We start from the raw sequence: 27,747 nt of genomic DNA, 5'->3' as shown, positions 1-27,747 counted from the left end.
TGCCAGAGCAGCTGAGCTCATTAGCATGTAAAGGAAACGAAACTGCAGCTCCCGCTCTGCTTTGGGTGCAAACCAGGGGACCACAGAGCCACGCAGGAGACACACAGATCCCTGTGCGTCTCAGACCCCCGTAGAGAAGCAGGAAGCTGTAACCATTTCTGATGGGGCAGCACCATTTGCCGAAGAGGCCTTGGCAAGAGAGATGCTTTGCTCCCATTTGGCGTCCACACTGCCAATGGAAGAGGGAGGGTAGAGCCCTGTGGAGGGGACCCTCTCACTGCAGCCAAGCAGCCAAAGTCCTCTGGGCAGCCAGGGGGTCCTATCCAGTGTCTGTTAATCTCCACATAAATTTATGGCACTATATAAAAGTTTAAAAAGAGGGAAGAGGCTTCTGTTCTGCAAGGAAAGGAAGTGGTGGGGAAAGGAGTAGAGACAGGCTTAATTTGTGCAGTAGCCTGGAAAGAGTCCATAGGGAGTTTAAAAAGCAATTGTATTTTGGATCCTGAAATTAAGCAGCAAGCCACTCACTGTTTGGCTGAGGGTGAAGTGGTCAAATGTCATGACATGTGAGGGAAAACAGCAGCTTTCCATCCCCTGTGGGAGCGCTGGAGCGAGGGGTTTGGATGGGGAGGGAGGGTTACTGCACTAGAGGAATACAAAAAAAACCTCAAACCAAACAAAAAAACCCAACAACAACAACAGAAAAAGACGTCAGGAAAGCAGGGACGGAAATTTCAGCAGAAGGCCCAAGCCTGCCACAGCAGCAACACGCACAGAGGCTGTGGTGTGGCTGGAGAAAGGAAGAGGATGTGTGGGGCAGGGGGGGAAGGGTGAGGGGGAAGGAGAGCTGGGGATTATAAACCACTGTCAGCTTAATTTCATTTCCCAGGAAAATAAAAAAACTATTTGTAGGCACACAGATGAGAACAAGGAGATGAGATTCAGCCAGGACGGGTTTGTTAAGAACATATTGCATCAAATCAAATTAATTTCCTTGTGTGGTAAAGTAATAGGCTTTGTGGATATACTTGAGGTTAGCAAGGCTTTTGACAGAGTCTTCCAAACATCTTCCTAAGCAAACTGGGGAAGGATGCTCTAACTCCCACTCCTGCAACATGACTGAAAATCAAATTGGAAACTGTATGAAAGGATTGAGTTTATAGTTAAAAGCAGATTCTTCGCGGTCTCTCCCAGGACCTGGTACAACCAGCGTTCAGCAGGGAACAGAGATCACGCCTTCATGGAGATGCTTAAAATATTTTGAACAGCAGTGTTCATGTTTGAAAAAGGTCTTCATTTGAAATAATGCAGTGGAGAGGCATCCATGCAGTCTGGTGAGAAGTAGAACAGGACTGGAGTCAGGCAGAAATAACACATGGAGGAGTGACCAGCCAGGGGACCACTGAGAGGACATTCTGGGAAAGAGGATTGCAAGCTGAACACAAAACAACAGGACACCATGGCAAAACAGGAGAGCTGGTTAGAGGGAGGTGTGAATGGGAAGAGCTGAAGCCCCAGGTGAAGCAACCTGGCTACATGAACTGTCCTAGCCCAAACAGGGTGGCCAGTGCCAGCACCTGCCTTGAGACTGACTAAGGGAGCAGTCTAGAAGGGACAGCCTGTAGAGAGAGACTGGGCCAACTGTGGATCATTCTGAAGACAAAAGTCTGAGGGGAAACACAACTGACTTCCAAGCTAGGAAATGCTGTTGCCAAGGAAAAGAGATTGTTTGGTTCTCCCTGTTCGCAGAGAATAGGAGCAACACAAATAGCAAAAATGACAGCAAGGAGAGTAAGGTAAAATACAAGGGAAGCACAGCATGTTTTGTGGGATCTCTGTCTCTCAAGGTCTTTACGAACAGGTTAAGTGAATGTGAACAGAAGAGCGTGAAGGGTGGTTGGCCCTCTCTTAGGACACTGGATTGGTTAAACCTCCAAAGGCCTCTGCCAGGCCAATGAGAGGCCAATACACATTGACATAATAGTGTAACCAAATGGTTGAGCACAAGCCCTTCAATTACAACTCCAGGTATACAGTCTAATAACTTAATAGGACAGTTTAGGTTATTTTGTTTAGGACCTGGATGTTATAAGACCAGAATCCATAGTCAGGATTAGTTTTTCTACTACCTTCAATATGGCCAAATTTTCACCCTGGGATTCCAGCTCCCTCCACCATCTCCCACAACTCTCAATAAAATGTTTATATCACCCATTTTTACTGGCTTTTTCTCTACTTCCTGGTCAGTTGCTCTGTGAAATGTCTGAGAGAGCCTGGCCTTTTAAAGTTACACACAAACATGTAAGGGCTCAAACAGCTTTTCCTGTACCCATAGACACCACTGCCTACAACCAGGTCAACATATCCTATTATCTTCATGTTTTGCTTTGCTGACATTTATGAATGCCATTGCTTAGTTAAAGAAAATTTTATTGGGCTAAGAAAGCATGATATGGTGATGTTCATTACTGATATAACTTCTCCTTTCATTCATCATAGCCATAATTAATTTTCTATCATGGATATAGGCTGAGATTTAAAGCCATCCTTGTGAAATGAATTAGCCCCTTTTCTCATCTTATTTGGAGTTCCCTATTGTGAATATACTCCAAGTGTAATAGAGAGGTAATTTATGAGAATGAAATCTCATCTGTGTCTTATTCCTTGCCCTCTCTCTGGTGATTTTATTATGCCAGGGTGCCTCTTGCCATTTGTTTAGAGGCTGGGATGCATTTGTTATTATAAGTTCAACAGGTTGTTTAGCATACATTAATGCACAGCAGGGAGCAGAGACAGACCTTGGATGCGTGACATCAAACAGTCAAAGTGTGCAGTTGGGGTCTGTGGGTGAGGGGTGTTGCTGCACATAACATTCAGCACCAGGGAAATCCTTAGTGAAGGCTCACAGTGGTCCAAGACTCAAATCCCACTAATTAGTCCTGGAGGAAGAGGTGGACACAGCAACTTGTGGGTGTGAAGCTTGACCTGACCCTGGCACCAGCATACTTCCCATCATGCCCAGTTGGGTGCATTAGCACAGCTGAAAATGCAAAGATGGGATGGATCAACTGCTTTCATCCAAAGAGAAGTCTGCTATCAGTGCATCTGGTAAGATTTAAAGACATCTCTCTGAAATGAATTAGCCCCATTCCTCATCTTATTTGGAGTTCCCTGTTGTGAATATAATCACAGCAGTGTGAGAAAGCTGCTGACTTCCCGGGGATGAGCATTCAGCTTCAAGGGAGCTCAGGAAAGCTGAACAGAAGAAGCAAAGGTTTTTGCAAAGCAGTGCACTGCAATGACAATTCTCTGAGGCCCTGCTCAGGGACTCTGGTGTTTGCAAGCAGCTACAGCTCCCCAGGCCTGAGCAGAAGAGATTGCACCTTGTGTCAGAAAGTTCCAGGTCCAGTTCCCTTAGTAAACCAAGGGGTAACTATTCAGCAGCTTTAAAAAGTCCCATGGCATCAAATGGTGACTTCAAGCCTTTAAACAACAAAAACCATCTTGCATAGAAGAGTAGATCCTTGCAATCACTGTTACAAGGGTCCTCTTGCAGGAAGACATGTGGATGTATCTGGATCTGGGGAGGAAACAACCATGGCCACCAGCAGTGCCCTGCCAGTGGCTGGAGCTGCTGCACAGGGTGATGTTTTGTGACTGCCATGCTGATTTGAAAATAAAAATTATCCTTTGTAACTTTTCACAGGTTTTTTACCTTTGGAAAGTGGCTGCATTTGATTTTCCAGAAAACTGGCATATAGCTAATTAAAACTGCACATATCATCCTAACATCATATCGTCACTACTGAACTTCTAACCTGACATAAATACATTGCATACTATAACCTGTTTCTCCTGATTATTAACCTTGAACATGGCAACCTATAAATCATCAGTGAAACAGCTGGTGCTCAGCATTGCCCCAAAGGTGTATGATTATGATCATTTTATATATATCTTGCTATGCAGACATGAAAAATTCATTGAAGAGCTTGGTATTGTAAGACTTATTGTAATGAATTTTCTTTAAAACATAGATCATACTTAAAATAGGTGTCTGGTCATTATAACGTAGCCATTTATATCTTCTTGAATTACTTGTGTGGAGCTTGGCTGATTTCTAAAATTTAAATGTAATTCCTAAACAGAGTGGTCAGTTTGCCTGTACTTCAGGATGACATTTTCATTTTTAGTTTTATGCCTTTATTTCTGTGAGGGTTAGGACACAAACCTGCAGAAATATTGAGAGGATTACAGATTTTTTTTTCCCTGCAATACTTGGTGCTACATCCATTGCTACTGGGATTTCAGTAGCTGCCGTTGGCATTTTAGCTGTGGGGATGGTAGTGGTAGATTCACCTGAGGTTTGGTGCCAGCAAGCACATGAATTGTACAGTTTTAAGTCAGTAATAGAACCAAAGGGAATAAACATAACATAAAACAGGATATAAACCCAGAACTTGAAAAGAAACTTTTAAAAGCCGCTAAATCTGATGGCCAGGACCTCAAGGAACATGGGCAGGTAGTCCAGAGGTAGCAAGTCATCTGGTGATACTTTGTTTTTCGGGATGGCATCGTCACCTTTTCCATCCTCCCAAACGGCCACGTGCATAAACACAGCCTGTGTCAGCTAAAAATGTGCTCAGTGATTTAAAGCTACCCAGCACCCATCTAGCGAGCACCGAGAAGCCTGTGCCACATGTTCCCATCCCACACACATTTTACAGAAAGGCTCTAACTGTTCGTGTCTGAACTTGAGTGGTTGCTGGCAGGTGATGGGAATCATGAGAGAGAGGCCCTGCATTTTGCTACTGATTCATACCATCAATTTATCATCTTGTAGACGAAACCATTCTTTTCCACGAGGTTATGAGAGGATTTTGTCACCTCTGGCTCCCCTCCCTCCTGCAGCTGCTCTGTCAGAAACCCTGCTTAGGATGGGATGGTGGGAGAGCCGCTTTGTACCAGCCCTTCCCATGCATTTTCCCCAAGATAACAGATAATGAGGGAAGTTCTCCCTGCCCTTGCTGTAGCATCCATTAACGAAGCTGACCCATACCTGCAGAGCTCCACCAAGGACTCCTGTAGTACATCAGCCACAGACCCCTTCGGTCTTCACCTAGCACCCCAGGGGCATCACTGCCACCTTGAACCTGGCAGGGAAACCACAGTATTCCCACAGAAATCTCTATGTTCCCCCCTGAACCCCTTGTTCTGCTTTTGCCTGTGACAATTTTTGCTTGCTGCAAGCAGCAGACACACAGACATTTGCGTGCAACCTTATTGCACATTGGTCATCAAAGAGATCTGTGCAGATTTAATTTGCTTTTGCTTGCTCACAGCATATTCTCCTTTGCCTCTCAGAAAGAGTGAAGACAAGCATAAAAACCAGCTCCACAATTGCTTGCAGATTATTTCTGTAGTGCAAACAGTAAAGGCTCAGCAAGAAAACCTGATACCACTGCACGCAAATGTTGCTTGGGTCACCAGAGGCATGAGGCCTAAGAAGTGATCTAAAAAGCCACCTCCCCATGAGGAATAACTGAAGCACATGGCAGAGAAGCATAATTTGTTCCAATTTAGTTAAGATTCTCTTGGCACGCGAACTCACAACTGCTTTAGGAAGACTTCATTAAATGGTGTGCAAGGAAGCCCACTCATCCTTTAACTTGTACACAGTGAAATCCACTGATAGAAAGAGTTTTGCAAATCCCATTCCAAATGCAGGTTAAAAGGAGGCACGTCTGAAATGGTTGTGGTGAAATGCTGCACAAATTGGAGTGCTGTTGCTGCATGGTCTGATCCCTACTAGCCATCAGCAGCAGAGAAGCTGATCCAAAATCATTAGAGGCTGTTACATAGAAAGGGTGCCAAGAAGAGCTGACAAACATGAGGTATTTAGCAGCGCATACTGAAAACAGGCTGAAAGATATTTTGGATCTTGCCTCTCATGGTTTCTAGAAAATTGCTGTTTTCCTTTGGATTAAATATAAGTATACAGTAGGCAAGAAATTATGGCAGTTCTTCACATGGCGAGGGAAACTAATAGGGCAATGAAAAGCTTGCTCAATTCAAACACTGAGTGCTAAAGCCAGCAGATGCCTTTTTCTTTTCCTGAATGCTCCTTTTCAGTGCAGTTCTATAGAGCCAATGACAGGTGCTCCTTGGTAGAAACTGGTACTTGGAGAGCTAGACTTTAGGCCTTTTTAAAACTACCAGCCTCTGCTAGAAGACCAGTGGACACTGGTAGCATCATCTAACCACTTCTTGCTATCTGACAGAAAGCGAACAAGGATGGAAAATCCAGAATATTATCTTCTCTCTGCCTGTCCCTGATGTATCCACAAGCTCCCTTACTGAGGCAGCTGTAAGCAAAGCCAAGAAAGCACCAAGGGAGGGCTTTTCAGCACACCTTCATGACCAGGGAGAGAGAGAAGCTGTTTGCTTAGAGTATACTAAAGCTTCAGCAATCTACCATCTTAATTTCATATTTACCCCACCGGCAGAGCAATGTGTGCAGCAGAAGCCTTTTGAGGTGAACACGAAGCTGTAATGATGCAAATCTTGCCACTTAAAACCAGTGTCCGAACTTGCAGCTTCGCTAACTGCATTAGTCAGATGAAGCGGCTCCACCGTCGTATCCAGGCATGACCAAAGGAATATTAAAGAAACATGAGCAACCACCATCCTGAAGAAATCAGTGTACTGATTTATGTGCCCATTTCTGTGATGTACTATGCAGTCAGAACAAAAAGTGGCCCCAAGGTCAAGTGGTAGCAAGTCGTGCAGCAAAAGCAATAGCTGTGGCCATGCCTTGACGGTGGGAACTCAGTGGGACAATGAGAAGCAAGACCCAAAGCTTGGCATGTAGTTTTCCATGGAAGTGGGAGACAGAGGAGAGAAGGTGGCAGATTTGGTGCCTCACAGCGGGGTAGCAGGTCTGCCATCGTACAGTGGCAGCCACTGATTGAGGGGGCCTGTACTACGACAGCCCAAGATGTAATGAAGATTGTCATGTTCAAGGATGAGCTGGAGTTCTACCCAGGCAGTCCTAATCAGGGTGGTTTGAGTGCTGCATGATTGTTGCTAACATTAGCCTCACAACATCTCTGTGAAGAAGGCAAGTGTCATTCTCCATTCGGAAGATTGGAAACCGCAATTAAAGCAACCGCCTCAGGGAAGCAGACAGAATTAGAAATTGAATCTGGAGTCCTGGTCTGCTGATTCGCCCACGGGTTCACCTTTCAAACTTGGGAGCGGGCAAGGTAAAGCAGTCAGAGGGCACCTTTTACCTGCAGCCTGAGAGATGCTCCCTGAGACTCCAGCAATAGCTCCAGCCTAATCAAACAGGCACAAAAGAGCAAACGCTGCTTGCAAAACAAAGCGCATACCCCACTGGTCACTGGAGTGCTACAAGCTGGAATCAATGCGATGATTGTGACAGCTGAGAACAAATTCAGCTATGTTTGACAACTTCCAGAAAATATTGGCAGAGGACAGGGAGTCTGCACTGCCCAGCAGCACCTTTGTGAATTGATTAGCCATATAGCAGATGGCAAGCCTGCTGCAGACTGAGACAGCAGAAGATGGCCAGTCTGGTTGAGAAGAACTTGAAGACGACTGGGAAGAAAAAGCATGTCCTTACAGTGACAGCCCAAAATGATATTTCAGAAATGTCAGATGCATGGCAGATGAGGAACAGGACTGATTTTTAACATTTTCTTCAGCTATTTATTACCAGCACCTGTCTGGCTCATAAAGCAAAATTACATAGCTTAGTTTAAACCCTTCACTTTCACTTCCTTCACAAAAAATCCTTAAAGAAAATATTAAAAAAGCTTTTTTTTTCTTTTAAAATATTCTTCAAAACAGGACTTAAGTAAGTCCTTCCAGAATCAGCTGATACATTTGAGAGAACTTCTACGCTTTCTCTGAAAGCAGGCATGCTTTGAAAGTTTCATTTTAGGAAGATATATTCTGAACAAAGAGCAAAGGCTTTGCTCTCCTCCTGCCACATATTTTTGGGAGGGGTTTGGCACATGTTTGGGGAAAATTCATATTTTTTAATGGTTTTAGGAAATGCCTTAGGCTATTCAGAGTCTGCACAGCTGCTCATCAGTAGCCAGCCATGGCTGAAAGAGCAGAAACTATGGTTCAGAAAAATATGCCATCTTTGTCTGGTGCAGAACAATGCCGCTGCAGTGAAATACAATGGCTGTCTCTTATTTTCTACTAGCCCTTAGAAGGGGGGAAAAAAAAGATGAGGGGAAAAAAAAAAAAAGGGAAGGATCATGGAGTTTCCTTGCAGGGCCTCTGAGCAGAGGGAGGGAACATCAGCTCTGCACTCACAGATATGCAAATCCTTCCCCAGGCCCAACAATAGCAGAAACCCTGTGGGAGGAGGAGACCGATGGCACTGCTGCTCCCAACTCCTTTGCCTGCAAAGCCCACAGGTTCCCGGCACTTCCCGAGAACTGGAAGGCCAATGCATCATCCAAGAAGAGGAGAGCTGTAAAGCTGTGGTATCAGAGTTGACTGCTCTTTGCCCACAGAGCTGTGCACCATCACTGGACATTTTAAGGCTTACAGTTTGCCTGCCATTCAGTTCATGGGTGCAACAACCCAGATTGATGAAGCCATGGTTAATGTCTCTATATTGCCCCTTAGGTTAATAAGGGTCACATATAAAAAGTTGGAACCAAAAGAAGAAAAGACTTTCGGTGGTGAGACCCCAATTAACACTATTTGCATCAACATACTCCAAGCAAACTTTCTAAATGGAGGGATGGGGTTTTTGTTTCTAATGTAACTACAGTTACCAGGATTTAATGAAGTCTCTGACTTCCAGCTATCGTTAGTATCTAAATTTCTTAAGCAAAGACTGAGGGAGGACAAGTAACAGATTGGAAACTACCTGCACTGAGCTACTGCAACAGAAATAGCTCAAATGATTGAGTTGTGATGGTTTTGCCAGTGCTGACAGCAATATGTAGAAGTTGGAAAAACAAAAACATCCCATGACATGGATTTATCTCCTTTTAGAAAATATGTATTTTGCACTATAGTTCCTTCCAAAATATTTGCTCTTTTGCATCAAATCTATTATCTAAAGCTGCATGCAGACTGAGCTGGGACATTCACCTTGCATTCCGAAGGAGGTTTTCCTAAATCCCATCAAACTTTCATCATAGTAACTGTCAATCATATAATTTAATTTCCTTCACACATTCTCCTCAGAACAGCTGACTCAATCTGGTGATTAGACTAGATGCCTAAAACATGACCTGTCTATGTAAGAAGCCATCTCGGGTCTCTCCAAGGCATCACTTGAAGCCAAAGGGGTACAACAGATTATTTGCATAGCATGGAAGCAAAAGCTGTAGCTAGCACTCTTTCCCAGACTAGTCAGAAACATTCATGGGCTGGCAGCTTTCAGGCGCCCAGGGAAGAGTGTGGAGGCAGCAGGACTGAGAGCCCTCACATATCGCGGCACTTCCCAGTCAGGGACCCCACCCCTGACATTAAGGATTCAGAGGCAGGTGAAACACGTGGTGCAGAAGCAACAGAAGTCTTAAATGTCCCAAGCGATTTTGTTCACAATACAAAAGTTAATGGGAAGCTTAATACTAAAAACATAATTGAACACCCATCAATCTTAAGCCCTTCTCAAATGAGGAAGTGCTCAATTGCAAAGGTCCTCAATAGAAGTGTGCAATTCCAATAAGCAATACACTTTGACATCAATACAAAACAAGAGACTGAAGCTGACTAAAAAAACCTGGGACTAGTTTAGGAATTTGTCCACTGTTCTATCAGCAACAGCTTTCAAGACTCACACTTGAACTGGTTCTCCTTTACAGTCCCCTTACTAAAAAAATGCATCGGTAGTAGCCTGAGCAGATTTGTTTTGTTCAGTTCCTTCCCTTGGCAGGATTGCACACCATGCACACAGAACGGGCTGTGTTAGCATGCAGACCACTGCTGTACTTTGACACAGGTACTTTCTTTTTGAAAGCAACACAGAAAGTAATTTATATTCCTTGATAACCCCATTAACATTTCCATGGCCATTAGGAGGTCCAGCAAAAAATGGTTGGTGGCAAATGAAAGGGTCCTCATCATGAGAGACAGAAAGGGTGCTCCAAATGTGAATCAACTGCAGAATAGCTTCTGATCTATGCATCTTACTCACGTAAGCTTTTATTCATTTAGACACACTTTTAAAACTCCGTAAGAATCTTTGCAATAATTAACATGTAAAAACTCTGTCAAATCAAAGAAAAACCTTCATATTTTCATGTAATACATTTCTCGGACATTAGATGGCAATCCCCCCACTTCATTTTTCATACCAGGGGCCCATATCCCTTGCAAAAATCAAATGTCACCACCTTTTCAACAGGTGGGGGGTCTGTGTGGCTTCAAGGAAGCAAGGCTGTTCGGAAAGCACAGAGCATGGAGGCTCTCCCATTCCCATGCCATTTGTTCTGTTGCAACAGTTCTCCAGTTTGTTTTTTTGAGTAGGAAAGGCAGATGAGTAATACCATCATGGAAGATGCTTGTATTAGGGTAAGATTCACTCATTTGTCACTTGGACACCCTGTATCATGACTTGGATGTTTCCATGTCAAAAACCTATGGGCAAAAATAGAAGTTACCAGAACTTCCCCATTTTGACAGAGGAGAAAGGGACTTAGTATGGCATTTAACAATATAATTTCTAGTCTTGCCAATTAAAAAGGGTTCTCCCAAGGGATATCATTAGTCTGTGTAAATCTTTTCTAGAAATTATAAAACTGAACTAAAAAAAAAAAAAAAAAAAAAGGTCTATTTGGTACCATGTGTGTAATACACACAATGGGAAGCACCTACCAACTCTTACAGTGGGAATTCTATAGGTAGGAAAAAAAAATAAGGCATTTAATAACAACTCAAAATAATAGCTCAAATGAATTCAACAGAGTATGTAACACACCTGCCCAAGCTAATGTGCCTTGGTTTTCAGCCTCTCACTTTTTGCCGTGGTCTACATGTGATGTTTTAGGAAGAGGCAGGAATAACACACCTCATCAAACATTCAGTGATGTCCATGGTGGGGGAAATCCTTCCTGACCTTCATTAACTCCCTATGATGTATTTAAGTGGCAGTACAAGACATCCTGACATCTATTCATTTCAACAGTGTGTGCCTGTGATTCATTCACAAAAAATTCACTTCCTAAGGCCTTCATTTCTCATCCACTTTCATTGTCCATGAAATATTCTTTTCAAGCCAAGTTCACCCCTTTTCATATATCCCCCTCGGGATCAAATTTCGGCCTTGCAATACTTGCCCATTTGAGCTCTCGTGCAAATTCACAGTGTACATGAGAGTGAGGTTTGCAGCTCTCTAGCATTCCAAAAGCACAGATAATATTAGTCGTAAAGACAGGGGTCCACCCACAGCTGGCTACTGAAATAGCTAATTTTTCATGTACTCCACTGAAAATTTAACCTTTTATCCTCACTCTGGAGCTGGTTGTGTATGTGTGTGTCAAGGTGACAACACCGTGAAAACAGAAGTTCTCAAATGGTACATTAGCTCGAATATCAAAAGGTCACAAAAGGGTACAAATCGGTAGCTCTCCAGAAGAGACACTGTTTTTTATAAAAAGTGGGTCAGTTTTAGTTTCATGTAGGTTGTTTGACACAGTGGTTTCTGGCATCACAAGCTCTGGTCTACAGGATACCACAGAGCCTTTGTATCCCTTGCTGTCACTACAGCATTGTGTTTTTCTACCCATTAACCAAGGATAAATGACCTAGATATTGTGCCTATTAAAGCCTCATTTTTCTTTTGCCCTTTTGTTCTTTAGTGTACCACATTATCACATGCTGAACACATTTAAAGTATTCTCAGTCTCTCATGCCCCTTTGAAGGAGTAAAGTAGGGATTTTAGCGTGCATTTCTGTACAGTTACTTAGAGTGGAAAATATGAAGGCAATTCAAGGTTTCTCTTCCTGCCTAGTCCCCTGAAGACGATCAGTTCAGCATTTACAGCCACTAATCTATAAAGAATATAGCAGGAAAATGCTATAAAAAAGCCACAAATACAAATACAGAAAGTGAACACCAGTTTTGATGTCCCTAAACACTACATTCTATAATTACATCTCTGCATATCATGGGTCACTTTTATTAAAAGCATCATTACTACAGTTGGCAGCAATTTACATCTTATCTTACATGATAGCAGTTTCCAAAGAAAAAAAAAATAAAAAGACATCACAACAAAGAAAAACAATACATTTACAAAGTCATGTCTGTAAACTTCAAGGCTAGTTTAGAGTTGAGGTAATGCTGTTTAGCTTTGTGGCTAAAGTAACAAAGTCCTTTAATTTAAAAAAGGTACCTGATTTTTTTCTTTTTGTTTATACCAGTGCATTACAAGATCACGAGACGATTAAACTGTAGCTTTATCCTGTAAGAACCTTCTCCGCGGGTTAATTTCCAAAAGGTACTCTTCACATTCAACAGCTGCCTTATTATTGCTGCGTCTCAAGACAGAGACATTCACACTATCATGAAGATTGTCAGAGAGAGAGTGTGTGTGTGGGTGTGTGCGCGCATGTGAGCGGGTGAACTCCCATACAGTCAAAATGAAGCGCGAGTACGATATGTATGGTAAATTTCATCTTGACCTTCACAGCAAAAAAAAAAAAAAAAAAAACCAAAAAAAAAAAAACCACCAAAAAGAAAAGAAAAAAAAAGAAAAAAAATTTTAAAAATTAAATATATAACTTCATCCTTCCTTTAAGCAGCACTTCCTTCTATTAGTGCCACTTGATTACAAATTGCTGCTTAATTCATAATACCAATGGTACCAAAAGAAAAAAAAAGCAGAGCATTATGTCAATTTCCTTAAAAAGACATGATCACCTCTCAAATTTCATCTCTCCTAGGGATAATAAATAATGCACTGCACAATACTTAATGACCAAGATACCTTTTGACACATCTGTATAACATGACTTGAACTTTTTTTTTGCTACACTATGTTACAGAACAGCTTATAAAAACTAAGTATGGACATTAACTGTGAGTGTAAACAGTAGGACTACCACTTGTCAAAAGTTTAAAACACTTTAACTGTAACTGGTACTGGTTATTCATCATTTTCATTGTTTTCTATTTCTTCCCCCCCATCAAGTGAGTCTAATTCTTCACCCTGTGCTATTTCATCTTCTAAAACGGAGGAATCTGCAGTTTTATCAAGGCTCTCCTCTGCATCACTGCCTTCGAGATTTTCTTCATCTTTAAAGGCAGCTCCTTCAGTTTTGTCAGTAGCCTTCTCTTCATTGGAGCCCACTGCATTCTGAAGTCCTGCTAGTGCTGGGAAACCGGGCAGAGTCAATCCTCCCAGTCCTGGAGGTAGAAACATAGATGGATAGAAGAGGCCAGGAGCCATGGTAGACAGCAGGAAAGGATTGAAGGCCAGAGGGTTTGTGGGCAATCCAGTGTTGGTGGTGGTGGTAGTGGTGGCAGTGGCGGTAGTCGCCGCAGTAGCAGCACTGACAGATCCATTCGCAGAGTCAGTAGCAGAAACAGTGTCTGTGCTTTTCTCAGAGTCTTTGTTCTCCTCTTCATTCTCATTTTTCTTCTCTTCAGCTTTTGAAGCGCCATCCTCAGTCTCTCCTTGAGCGGAAGCAGTAGTGGCATTTCCAGTAGTAGCCGTTATCGGGTTATTCAACAATCCGCTTAGTCCAAACATATTGGGCAATCCTGCCATCCCTGGCAACATCAGAGGCAACATGGCAGCCGGATTTTTAGCGTCCCCTCCAGCAGCAGCAGCTGTTGCTAGCCCTGGCGGAAAGCCCATGAGGCCTGCGAGCTGGAGAGACTGCAGGTTCTGTAGGTTCTGGAGGCTTGTGAGGTCCATTCCAGCAAACAGACTGTTCATTAGTAGTGGGTTGATTCCCGAAGTTGATGCTACAGCAGCAGCTGCTGCAGCTGCTTTGGCAATTTCACTTTTTGGCCTTCTTCCTCTTCTGCTTGCTCCTTCCTCCCTCACAACAGGTCCAGTGAGAAGACGGTCAAACATGGACTCTGGAACAAAACCCTAAAAAGGGAAGGAGAAAAAACCAGCTTTATTCTCAATTAGCTTTTTTAGCTTTCGGCAGTTAACTGATGATGACAGAAGAAACAGAAAGGATTTCAGCATACTCCAAAAGTGGTTTGTTTTTTCACCCTGGCAAATGGTGACTAGCTTAGTACTATAGTGAATGGCAGTAGAACAAGTAAAGAAACCTGAAGAAATCAAGATCACAGATTTTTTTTACATTTAAACACAACAGTAAAACAATACATGCTGAAAACTCTGTAGCCTCATTAAAAAAATCCACTCTGATATGCTGCAGTTACAAGTTTGTATCTTTATAATTTGTACTGAATTTCAGTAGTGTTCTGTTAAATTGAGTACTTGTAGAATTCTACCCTTTATTTTCAAACAAGTGTGGTAAAATAAACGACAGAAAACCCCTTCCTTTGATGCTGCCTGTTACTGAGACAATGAAATGTATTTCTGTTATTAATATGACAAATATTTTCTTAGTAATTCCTAATGTACACATACCTGTGCTTTTTAAAGATTGTTACTTATAAGAAAAAAATAATGCAAAACAAATACTGAAGGCTGCCTTAACTGTAGCTGATTTTTCGAGTGTATTTCAATCCCATTCTGCAGCAGCCTCCTATCACCACCCCCCTGAGCTGGGTAACTCCTACACAGACACTACAATTTTCTCAAAACCAGCTATGAGATAAAGACTTAATAATCAATGTACACAGCCTTCAACTTTTCTGTGCTATACCTACAATGAAGCATGGAAAGAGAGTTTCACTTACAGACTGTTTAACAATGTCAGTCCAATCTGGAGCAACAGCAAACTCAGGATTTTCTTCCAGCCATCTTGGCAAGTCCTTCATTGGAGGGGCCATAGCTCCACCCATCTAATGCAAAAGACAAGGTTATGACTGTAACAAAAACCCAACAACAAAACCAAACAACTACTGACATGGACATTTTCTATTTGCACACTTTCATCTCTGAAGGATAGCAGTAAAGACTTTCAAGTTCGTTTACTGTGGAAAACTACATGGAAACCAGCTAGTGATACCCGAATTGACAAAATCAGGTTTTAAAAAACAGTAAAGTGCTGCAGCTTAGGCAGGTCTGGTAATAAAATTTGTATCTAAGGACAAAATGTGCTATATAGTTTCAAGAAGTGAGAGTTATTCACTCAGGTGATCAATATGAACATATCAGAACAGCAAAGAAGGAATTAAAGGAACCAGGTGGCACAGTCCAGTAAGAAAAATTGCTGGTGTCAAATTATTAAACTTTAAAAGAGAAAGCTCGGAGTAGAAAACCTGCTTTCCACATGCAAAAACATTATTAAAGAGTTTGACTGAAGTAACTTAATTTTTACCTTCTTTCCGTTTCGTTTATTTACAACAGGTACCCTTTCTTCTCCTGTCAAGGTGTTTATATCCAGTTTATTAGGATTTCGACATCTGTGTCGTTTTTGTTTCGGCTTCTGAAATGGGGAAAACAGCACATCTGCACTCTTCTGGAAAGAAGAGAAATTTATTGCTTTTTAGCTTTTAATTTAATGACAAAAATCACCAATCACTGTACCCCTTCTTACAACAATTTTAAGAAGGGATCCATTACTTTACTCTCAGATTATGTGAGAAGAAATTTTTTTTGTATCAGATGAAGAAATTCTGCAGAACTTGACAAACACTGTTCTAACATGTTGTTATATACAAATATTAAGAAAGGAAAAGCAAATCAAACACCCCACTGTCACTTGGGTGTGGATAAAATACGAATGGTGCATAAAGGGAAAACTTCTGTCGAAAACCAAGCTACAAAATCGAATGACTATGCCCATGTGAGGAAATTCAATTTGACATCAGTAAAACTAACTTTTGTATTAATACAATAGAACAACACTTTTAGAATCCCATACTTACTGGTACATAACTTGGCATATCTACAGTGTAAGTAGGATGCAATTTAAGCCATTCAACTAGATCCTTGTTTTTCGGGGCATCCTCTCCCACCAGCCTGGTCCCATCCTCTAGATTGATTACAGGGATGTGAGTGTCTGGGTCTAATTGACCAGGAGATGGAATGTTCCTTGCTGGTAGGGCTTCCATATCTTCTTCAAAAGCTTTGGTCACTTCTGCATCCTCCTGAAAACAATCACATCTGTATTAGTCTTCACAGGAACAGCTGGAGAAATAATCTCAGGGACTGACTGAAGCAAAATGTTCAAGATTTTGCATACACAAGAGTTAATGGTGTTTAAATACTCATACTACATAAAGTAGTATCATTACATTAGGAATTTTGAAAATTTAGCATCCTTGAACAATAAAGAACATACTGCTAAAGGCAAAGCAATTTTTTTCCATTTCCAGTAAATGTTCTTCAAGATTCTCCAAGACCCACCCTTTTCAACACATCAAGAAAGACATACTTAAGCCTCAAAATGTATGTTGTTAGAAATATATTTTGAAAAAAAAAAAGTAATTTTAAAAGTACAAGCTACTTAAAACAGCTACAATTTTCTACAGTAAAATCTTGATGTGCACTTTTTGTTCGGTTCAAAAAGAATTAACAGCTCTAAACAAAGAAAAACCTGGTTGGGCAAAAACTGTATGTTTCTATTAGGGAGAGTATAATAAGACTTACAACACATTCAGGAAGTACCACAGACAGAGAACAAATATGAGACAAAAAGGAAAAAAATTGTGGCCTTACTACAGTCAACGATGTCCGTTTGTTGCTCATGAATAACAGATCAAGCCCTTCTACATTTTTCCTCCTTCCTCTCCTCCTCTTCATGGGTGGTTCTCCATCTATTAAAGAGCCATTTAGTAGATGCCTTGTGGGTGTGCGTGAAAGACCTGCTTGCAGCAGCTCCATTTGAGTTTTAAAGGCATCAGACACGGGTGTGGAGACATTAGGCAAGATAAACTTTGAAGTAACAGATGAAAAATTTGAGGTAGAACTTGTTGCCTCTCGTGAGGCCTTTGATAAATCTACAATCTTTTCTTGTCCATTTTCTGAGACCACCTGAGACTCACGTAACTGGGCAACCATTTCCATAAGATTTCTCCTCTTGGCAGCTCTCTCAGCCTCAATTTCAATCTTTCTTCGTCTCCTCCTCCTCTGACGTGGAACTGATAAATTGAGTGCATCTTCCTAATAAAAAGCGAACATTTCCAAACATTAGCAAAGCTCTGTTTGCTACGCTGAATTTAAAATAAAACTCCAAACATGTAACTCTGAAAACAAAGCCTTCATTTTATTCAAAGAAACACTTCTACATTTTTACTATTTTATTTATGCTGGCTTATTTTCTATTATGCAAGAGAAGCTCATGCAAGATAAAATGTTTTATGTAAAAAAGAGAAAGTTGCAGCCTTGCCTTTGATAACTGAGGAGAAGCAGTGAGATCTTCACTGCCACTGACAGTGGCTTGACCAACCATGGAGAGCTCTGCAAAGCTCCTTTTCTGCAGAGGGCTGTCCACAGCTGTTGGAGTGTACCCAGGTATGAGCCCTTGGAAATCAAACATCTGGCGCCTATTTACTGGCCACTTCCCTTTCAGCACTGCTTCACAGATGTTGTCTAATCGGTTGATCATTACTCGGTCCTGAATAAAGGAAAAGTATGTAATGAACCTTCAGTGGAAACGTTGCCTTTTAAACTCAAATGAGTCTTATTACACAGTCCATGTTCCAGAGCTTAAGGACAGCATTCAGAAACACTTATTCTTGCATGTTAGGATAAACTGATCACCTTGCAAGAAGCTAACACAATTTTGTAGAATAAAACTTTAATAGGACTTTTATAATAAACTTTTATAAGCTGCATTTATATTGTGAGGGGAAGGAGAAAAGACAGACCAAGTTTTCTGTATGACAATGTACTAATTGAAAAATTTAATAGAAACTCCCTGTTGTTTTACAAAACTTCACTAGTTAGCAAAATCAACAGTTAGGAAGGGAAAATAAACACATCTGCAATCAGTGTCTTAAAGCTGCAGTTCTCAAGATCCAAGAGGCTGGATCTGCAATTCTGTCCTAGGAAGTGGATCCTCATTAGCGTCACTATTAATAAAGTTCAACATTATGAAACGGGCACCAACCTAGGGACATCTAATGAATGTCAATTTTCATTCCACGCCCATTATCACTTCAAATTTCACTGAAGCGTGTACACTAAAAATCTCTAATTATGTTTATTAGTCTACTTATGATGAACCTATACAGATGAAGGATTTTCTGTTCTACTTTCACACTACAACTGGAATAAGATTTTAGTCCACGTTTCCAAAATACTTGCTGAACGCAGAGAAAATGAGCATGATTTGATTTTTTTTCCGTTTCAGTATTCAAACACATTCTACGCTAGCCTGCCTGACGTAGTAGAAACTTCGGAACTCTAAGAAATACTGCTGGTTAGGGAATATGAGCATCAGTTAGCTTCCTAAACAGCAAAACAGTGCAAAAGCCACTAGCAAATCTCAGCAGCTGCAACAGACTGCTTGCTTTCCCCAGAAATAAGCCTATTAAGAGCAAGGTCCTCCTGCCCTGCTACCCCCTTCCCCCCCGCCCCAACCAGATGGCCCTGTTATGGTGATTAGTAAGCTTAAGACTATTACTACTTTATTTTTCTCTCTCCCCTTACTGCAAAGGAGAGTACTAAATTAAGTATGGATTTATTACAAGGTTACGGCTTTGTATTTTTAAAAACATTTTATATTAGACAATTTTCTGCATTGTTACCAAAATAAGATACAGCTTTACCCTATCTAAAACTGATGCTTATGTTTGCAGGATACCTTAATACAATTACATCTGTCAACATTACATAATGGCTTAGATCATGTAGGTCACCAAAACTCTTCCCTACAATCCCCTCACCCCAAAATAAAAAGGTGATCTTAGAAAGTCTGCTCTAAATTCTGCAGATTGCTCTGCAGGCAAAATTCCTAGTTCAAAACTGTACAGTGGTGCAAGAGGTGGGACTCTGCTGACATAGGGTTATGGGCCCTTTGAAGAACTCATGTCTGCCAGCAGTCCATTGTTTTACTGAATGACACTATTTTACAAAAAAAAGTAATTTCTTTCATTTTCACTGCTAGTTTTTATGAACTTGAAGAAAAAAGTGCTATTCCACATATCATTCACAGAAAAAGGTCTCTTGCCTGCCAGAAGCACAGTATCTCACAAAAGCTCACTGTTACTTTGCAAGCACATTTCCCATATTTTACTTAAATTAAAAGAGACACATCTTTCTACCCCTAACCAACCTTAGGCCAGAAAGAGAAGGCAAATGTTCTCTCATGAAGCAGCTGAACCACAGAGGGATCCCCGTCTTCCATGTAGAATCCATCGCGTGTTTCATCCCTTGCGGTACTCATAGAGGCATTGCTTTCTTCATCAAAATTCTTACCCTGAGAGACTGCTCCTGCTGAATAACAATCATGACCAGGCATTAACATCCAGTGTCCACCCAGCTAGATAGGCTAAGGCAACCAGGCTTGACACAACACTTCTAACTTGGGCTTTTGTTCAGTTAATTCCTACAGCAGAGCCCCAGCCATCCACATTTGGCATAGAGACCATGCTTATTGGCTCAGTGAGCTATCCTGGAAATCATCCCTTGTGGGGGAATACCCCACTGATGCTGGATGGTTCTTATGAAAGCTTATTTAGCCACCGGATACATGGAAGGGCAAAGGAACTGCTACATGTAGCCCATCCCATACCCCATAATGGCACCGTGTGTGCCATTTACCAGCTGGCACGAGCTACAACAGCTGTGGGGCTTATGTTAAGCACATAGAACTGATCTGACCAATGTATTACCTTCAGGTTGGGAGGATTCTTCTGATTTATCATCATCTTCCAGTTTCTCCTCTTCATCTTCTTCTGAACCTTTCTCAGAAATAGATTTTGGATCTACATCTGTACTCATTTCTATGTCTTTCAATTCACATTTAACAGAGCCAGGCTCGGCCTCAGCATCACAGTCTGGTTTAGTGTCCTTATCTGCAGTATCTGTCTCCTCTTTGATTTCAGACTTTTCTTTGGCTGCTGGATTTTCAGACCCTTCAACTTTAGACTCTGTTTGTTCTGTAGTCTTTTCTTCTTGTACTGGTGTGGATGGGACAATTGGGGGTGTTTGACTGCAGCCAGCACCCAGAGGGTTTACAGAAGAGACAGTATTTGCATTACCCGTCCCTCTGTTTTGAGCAAAGTTTTTATGAGCCTCAAGAAAAGAGAGTTCAGGATCATTCAGAATGTGATAATCTGTCCTACTGACTCCATGTTTAGCAGCACCAATCAGTAAGTCTTTATCATGTTTACCACACTCCCACCACTCTGGCAGGTCCAGACTTGGCTGACAAAGTTTTAGCCTCTCCCCCAGCTGCGGGTGATGGAGAACCTGTTCCCGGATCTTGCGCAGCAGCTCGATGCGATACAAAGTTCTAGAAGCGCGCTCCTCTGTGATCGGCTCAATCAGCGTGGAAAGATCAGGAGGTTCTGCAAGGACACCGAGTTGTATTGTTTAACATGGACTGAATGCACACCCATTTCAAAATCATTACACCTGGGCATGAAGTTTCAACAGTCCCATGGTGTCACGATATTCATGTTGATTTCCAGTCAGTTTAAACTTACCATCATCCGGTTTGACTGGCATTCGGCACACTCGTCTACACATATTCACAAAGCCATTAAAATACTTTTCCAAGCTTTCATCGGACTTTTTGTCAAGCCTGGCAAATGCTCTGAATTGATTCCACTCAAACTGATGTTTCACAGGATCAAAAATAACTCCAAAAGTAGACACCACACGATAAAAATCAGCTTCTTCTCTTCTTGTCCACCTAGTCAAGGAAGAGGCAGGAGATGTGAGGCCACTGGATAAATGAGAGTCCAAACACAGTTTAGAAGCCCCAAAACCCCCTTAGTTTATTCTTTCAAAACAAAAGAGCAGTATGGGTGACACACAAGCTCAAATAAGATTTAAAGAAAGATATCACCAGAAAACTCACTTTTGTCGTTTCTCAGTTATTATAGCCTCCCTTTCTGCCTCCAGTGCCCTCACTTCTTCTCGAGGCCGACGTCTCCTGCGGTCAGTCTTCATTAGTGCCTCTTGCCTCATTTGTTGCCTTTTATAGCTGCGCTGATAGGCAGTAATGAGGCGACGCAGACGGGTAGTCAGGGTTGAAGTGTTGGGCCAGTAGAGTTGCCCTAACTCAGCATTGCTTTCACTGTGCTTGTCTAGAGAACAGAGAAGTATTTGCACTGCAAAACCAACACTAAACATTTCCAAGTTTCTATGGCTATAACTGGATTCCTGTTTTATCAGATAAGAACATGTGCCTCTAATACTGGTGCATAATGAATTAGAAACAGGATAACTATTGGTAAGAGAGAAAAAATAGAATCAAACCATCCAACTCTAAGAAATGCTTGAGAAGCATTTAGAGATAACCATCAAGCATTATGATTTGATGTTATGAATGCAAACGTATTATGAGCACTGTATTTAAATTAATGCAATGCATCTTTAAATACATTGCTAAGAAGATCATTCTGCCTCTGAGGAAACACCTATGCTTATCGTTTCCCACTTTATTATTCTCACTTAAACTTGGCAATTTTCCTCCATACTGAGGAAACAACGTATTTGTAACTTCCAAGATTATCTCGGCAAAACCATCAACGGCTGCATTATGAAACATCCGGTCTTTATCATCATGGTTTCTACTATGTAATTAGAAATCCAGAGAACCATAATGTGGATTATTCAAAGACAGTATGTAATTGTTTTGAAAAATGTGAAGCATGAAGAGATTTGGCAGCAAAAAGCTTACTGTGGTATTGTCCCAAAACACTTCCTATCCCCTTATGTGGTAATATAAACAGCCCACCTTTCACTAAACAATCCCTTTTTGCCTTTTTAATTTCTTTGCTTTAAGTCTTACTTGTGTGTGATTCTATGGACTCCTCTTTATCTTCTGGAGGTGAGTTTGCGAATTCCTTGGGGAGAAGACAGAAGTTATTTTAGTTTTCAGTTTTGACCATATGTCATGATTTGAGGAGAAAAATATGTCATCTGTCTAACACAGCAGCAAACAATCTTTGTAAGGTGTGTTTATCTGGTAGCTCTCAAACTTTAAAACACACATTAAAATAAATATGGAGAATCAATTATAATTGTACATATTTGTAATTACAGAAAATTGGGAGTTCTTACATCAATTTCATCCTTGAAAGGAGTTCTAGTTGGCTTATATTCTGGATCTTCATCCTCTCTGTCAAATTCACCCCTATAAAATATTTAAAAAATATTTTCAAGAAAAATACTGGTTTTGAGAGGGGGCTGATTTTCTGGACAAAAGCAAAAAAAAGCTACAAAAGCCATCAGTATGTTGTACCAAGTTACACATTTATATTTCATGCTCAACTGTGTAAACAATTCTATGTACTTTGTACATCATATGATCACTTCATATCCTCAGGCAACATGTAAGTATAATATGACATATGAAACCATGCCAACATATACAATGCTGATAAAGTTTATTAATTTTTTCATGTCCTCCTTACCCATCACCACCATCTGCTAACATGTCTGTCCCTCTCTGTTCAGCAGCTATGGCCTTTGCATCAGGCATGCCAACCCGTTCCAGAAAGCACAGTGCTGGATCAGCTCTCATAGAATTGTACTTCTCATAACCTGCATGCAGAGCGGGAGACAAATGCTTTTTTAAAAGCTATGACCAGCTGTGAATAGAACAGGTCGAGGCAGTAGAAGTACTATTTTCTGGATTCATTGATTTATTTTTAAATAAAACAAAGGAGCTGTCACCATGCTGGAAACATTTAATTCATGTAAAAAAATTGTTCATGTTGGTAAATTCCAACAGCACGGAAACATTTTCCCATCAATAACATTAACACATATAAGACAGTGAAGAAAGCACTAAATTTCATGTCATTATAAAGTAAAGTAAAAACCTTTCACAAGTGAAAAATTTCTTTAAGTTTCCTATATGACTTTCACAGTGGCTCTTGACATTCGATACTTGCCAGTGGAAACACGCAGACGCGAATGGAAGCGCACACATACACACACACGTATTTTCTATAGCTCCAGCCCTGCTGGAACCCTCAATATAGGCTGCAAAAATGCTGTATACATGGGTTATACGTAAGGCCAACGAACCTGTCTTATTAGGTTTAGGATGATGCATGTCAGTAAGATGACACTGTTCCCTCTATGGTTTTCAAACTGCTGTTTGCTTTTTTACTGCCCAAGTTGACTAGATGGAAAATGGCAGATCCCAACAGTGCACTGCAGGAAAATGATTTTTAGACTAGACTTGCCTCAGCTGAGCCCACAACACAGAGCTGCTGTACATAGGCAGAACAGCACAATTCAATTAGGATTTGTACTACAACACACTGCTCCTAACTGCTGTAGAGCCTCAAGCCAAACTGTAATCATGAAAGGTTTTATAAGCCATCATTCTCCCCTTTAGTCAGGCTGGGCTGCTGAGAATACCTCTGCGACCTCCAGAGAATTGGGATTATAATCAGGAATCGCTCACTGTATATATCATGCCAGCTCTGCATCCCCAGCCTTTCAAAGTTAACAAGGCTGCATCCCACTCAAGGGAGCCGGGAGTTCTCAACACTGACATTTGTGAAATATTGCTTGGAACAAAGCCCAGGAGGCACTTGTACAGATTAATAGCAGAGGTTAAGCCCACCGTCCACTTTGACACTGGTTGGCAGAGTTAGCAAGTGAAGCAGTGCTGGAAGCAAAGTTTATGGAGATCTATCTTTCTATTTGGCTATTATTTAAACAAATATGGCTTTGTTTTATTTACAGCCAAGAAAGTAATGTTTTCTTCTCAAATGTTCTGCAAACATTTAAAAACAGCATCTGATATTTACAGCTCATATTAGGTTTTTAATGCAGGCAAGAAAAAAGGGAGATACAAGCCAACAGTTCTTTGGAACAATACTTGTTAATATTATGACTGAACAGTCCTACACACTGAAAGCTTTACAACTGAGTTTTGTTGAGAGTGAGACATCACTTACCGTGTTTAAATACTCCAATTAAAAGGGATTTATCTGCCTCCTTATCCCACCAGTCTGCAGGAACTTCAGCATGGAATGGCTCAGGTATCCATACATCTACTTCACTGTCAAGACAGCATTATATACATTCTCAAAGGTATTATTGGACAAAGATTAAAAAAAAAAAAAAACCAGAACAAAAAAAGCCAACCCAAAAACCCCCAAGTGGTTTATGCTGCTCTATAAATATAAATTTTGAGGTAGAAAACCACCCCAAAACCCAATAGCCTAAAAAAATAATTGGGATGGTTAAACAAACAAACAACAAAAAATAATTAATCAACCAAAAAAACCCTCAACAACCCACTCCCATCCCCCCATTAAGCTATTTTGGGAGTCAAATGGTTATCTAAATATGATTCATTTAAGGTCTTAGTATTTTTTAAAAATCTTTTAAATTGAGATAGAATAATCCCTCAATATTAGCAGAACTGCAAATCCACTTCTGTCATTTCCCACATCGTTTCCTCCCCCAAGAAAATTACCCACTGCACTTGATAAAATAATAAGGCTGCCGGAGAACAGACATGCAAGAGATAAAGTGTGACCACCTCTAAATGCTGCATTATTATAGTACGTGTACTTTACAAAAGCCAGTGTCATAAAGCAAAAAATAAACCTGCACTTGCACTAACCTTGAGTCAGCACCCTCTAAGATCTTGTCTGCTTGGTCCCCTATAACTTCTTGTCGTAGATAGTAGAGCATGCGGACACGCAGCAGGACCCTGGAGAGGAAGGCAGAGGGGGGAAAAAGTTCTTAACTTCAGGACTGTTTGCCAACAGTGGCTTTTGGCAGCTGCTGCTGTTCATCCATCATCCTGCCAAGGCTGATTAGCCATGCTGTATGGTAGGCTTGAAGCGTGACAGATGGTGGCACATAATCACCTCTGTGTGGTGCTTTCTGCTGGCTTCCAACAGGCCTGCCTGGCAACTGCTTACACTGCACAGAGAGGGACCCAGCTCAGCCCGGCCCCGGCGCATTTCATTTAGTTCTACCTAGTGCAGCTTGTGAAGTTTAGACACGTACTCTACCACTGCCTCTGAAGTATTGAAGCAAGTTTGTAAACAACTGAGCAGATGGCTTTCAGTAACTGTTCTGCTTCATTATCTCATAAAATTTCCTCAGCTGCTGCCTTAATACCATTTTTGGAAGCACATCAGAAGTTGTAGGAATAAACGAGATATAAAATCTGGTTTTACTACCTTACAATAAACCCTCAATATGGAATGTCAGGTTTTTCAGATTATACAACTTTTTGCTTCTGAGAATGGGGGGGAAAAATAATCCCCCATTTCCCTTGGGAGATATTAACTATTTTTACTCTTTATAGTTCAAACTGCTATTTAATTTTACCTATGCACAATCTAACTGTTACAAGGAAGTGAAAAATCTTCATTGCCAAGTTAATTTTTCCCCATTTCTGCAATACTACAGTCGTTTTTGGAAGCACTGTCAGGTGTTGTGGTCACACTCGAAGCTGGCAGGAGAGAGAATGGCAGACTGGATTTTCAAGGAGACTAGAAAAGAGGTCATTTCTGTAGAAAAAGTATCTACCTGAAAATAATCCTGCTCTCCCCTATGTTTACCCAATTCAGGGCACCCCCTGCTGCCTAGTTCATGAAGTAAAACCAGTACCAGCTAAGATGGAGATTACTCAGCCCGCCCTCTCACTGTACCCAAATCCATCACAGCAACTGTTGAATTGCTGCTGCTCCTGGAACAGCAAGATGACCAGGGAAGCAGTAATCTGATCACCCACTTGCATGAAAAATTTAGACCACCACCAGTTTTGAGAGCTCCTTGTTAGAGATCAGGTGCCACTGGAGCAATACCCGGGTTCACACGTGTTATTCAATCAAACCTCGGAAGAGCAGGGATTTGAATTAAGGTCATGTCTGCAATTCAAAACATGTCAGACATGCTTCTTTCTGTATACACAGTAACTGGGACCAGTAAGGTGTCCCTGCTCCCTGTGTGGCTATGTAAATAAGCTGTTGAGAGTCTCTATCAGCTTAGTATTAAGCAATAACAGCTGTTACATCAGGCCAAAGAGAGAAGCATGAAATAAAACCCAAGATAAACCAAAAACCACTGGCTCTTTGCACCTTTCAGGAGTCCTATGCATTAAACCAGCATACATGGTACTTAAGGAGAGGACACCAATTCTTACAAAGGCAACTTCTACTGGTACCTTCTGAAGGAAATTACTCAGATTATTAACTGGCTCCACCTCTGTTTGATTTTACCTGTGCTAAAAACATGTGGCTTCTACAATTCATTTAGTCCTGGTGAATCTGGGAAGTGAAGGAAAAAGATAGCAACTGAAAACATTCATGCACATTTACCAGTGTTCCCAGTCCTTGTAATTTTCTATTGTATTATTAAAGAAGCAGTATTTAAAAAATGAATTTAAGTGGGATCTGCAAACTGATACAGCAAGTAATGACGAAATGTTACCTGAGAGATTAAAGTAATGTTACAGGAAAGAATTTTATTACTTTAAGAGCAAGTGAAATGTAGTAACAGACTCAAGTAACAGTTCAGAAAAATCAGAAAGCAGTTTATTTGGAAGTGCACTCACTAACATAATTCTATGAGTATCTGTTGTCATCAGCTAAAAATCAAGCTTGGTTAGCATCTGGACTTGAGCTAATAAACCCCTTAAATTCCTTTCCTCCTTCATATCACACCCCCTATTGACAGCCCACAGGTACTTTTCAAATCAATAATTTCTTTCCACTAAACAGTATTAATGAGACACAATACATATTCAAACCACAAAAGTAAAGACGACCTTTCACTAACACTGCATTGCAACTGTATGATATATATATATATAATGAGGAGTAGAAATTTAAAAACAAAACCAGACACCACAAAATCCCAAAAGCAATCAACCACATCCCCAACTCTAAACCAAGGTGGTTTTGGGACAAGGTTCAGTGTCTGTAATGGAGAATATAGTAAGCAAAACTGAGATGGCATCAAAGAAAGCTGACACAAAAATAAGATATTACAAAACAAAAGCCAAAAGAAAATATGTAAGAAAGGCTCTTAAGAGACATTCATACAACAATAAAACATTATGTACAATGATCTTTATCGCCAAAGGCCTTTGGTTTAGTAACATGTTTAGAATTTCAAAAATAAAATCAGGACAAATCAATTCAGGTAGAAGAGTTTGGTGAGAAATTTCATCTCAAAGGAGAAAGAATAAATATTCTGTATGATGTGGAGAGCAAGCAAGAAAGGGAGAGAAAAAATGAAGACAAAAGATACGCCCACATATAGGTGAACTACTACATGAAACTCATGAAACTAAGAACTGGATATATGAGTTTAACATCTATGGAACAGAACTTTAAACACCAGCCTGAGGGACCCCACAAGAAGGTAGGAAACAAACAGCTTTTATTTAAAGATAGCCAATTGTCAAGTGAAATAGACAGTGTAGGAATATAGTCTTCACTTTCTATAGTAAAAAAATAACCTAATCTGATTCCATTCTTATTTAGTAAGT

The 27,747-nt window shown here is 40.8% G+C and overlaps 1 protein-coding gene across 7 annotated transcripts in view; it reads right to left on the bottom strand.

Moving 5' to 3' along the window:
- Positions 1 to 12,156: 12,156 nt before the first annotated feature.
- Positions 12,157 to 27,747, bottom strand: part of CHD7 (chromodomain helicase DNA binding protein 7) — a 144,707-nt gene continuing 129,116 nt past the window's right edge. For 6 of the 7 annotated variants that reach the window (XM_082289322.1, XM_082289319.1, XM_082289320.1 and 3 more), the window contains 15 exons: positions 24,862 to 24,951; positions 24,188 to 24,291; positions 22,685 to 22,814; positions 22,332 to 22,404; positions 22,060 to 22,114; positions 21,124 to 21,352; positions 20,747 to 20,955; positions 19,931 to 20,608; positions 19,372 to 19,532; positions 17,482 to 17,709; positions 16,812 to 17,255; positions 16,019 to 16,240; positions 15,469 to 15,609; positions 14,885 to 14,989; positions 12,157 to 14,099 (listed from right to left, as the gene is read on the bottom strand). In XM_082289322.1, coding sequence (XP_082145448.1) covers positions 13,146 to 14,099; positions 14,885 to 14,989; positions 15,469 to 15,609; positions 16,019 to 16,240; positions 16,812 to 17,255; positions 17,482 to 17,709; positions 19,372 to 19,532; positions 19,931 to 20,608; positions 20,747 to 20,955; positions 21,124 to 21,352; positions 22,060 to 22,114; positions 22,332 to 22,404; positions 22,685 to 22,814; positions 24,188 to 24,291; positions 24,862 to 24,951 — 3,823 coding nt within the window. In that variant the 3' untranslated portion in view covers positions 12,157 to 13,145. The remainder of the gene's footprint in view (positions 14,100 to 14,884; positions 14,990 to 15,468; positions 15,610 to 16,018; positions 16,241 to 16,811; positions 17,256 to 17,481; positions 17,710 to 19,371; positions 19,533 to 19,930; positions 20,609 to 20,746; positions 20,956 to 21,123; positions 21,353 to 22,059; positions 22,115 to 22,331; positions 22,405 to 22,684; positions 22,815 to 24,187; positions 24,292 to 24,861; positions 24,952 to 27,747) is intronic. The other variant, XM_082289324.1, reaches the window with a different exon arrangement.

Source organism: Coloeus monedula (assembly GCF_965178545.1).
Source record: "Coloeus monedula genome assembly, chromosome: 1".
NCBI lineage: Eukaryota > Metazoa > Chordata > Aves > Passeriformes > Corvidae > Coloeus > Coloeus monedula.
Note: the sequence above shows the minus strand (reverse complement) of the source record. Positions and strands in the feature narration are given on the sequence as shown.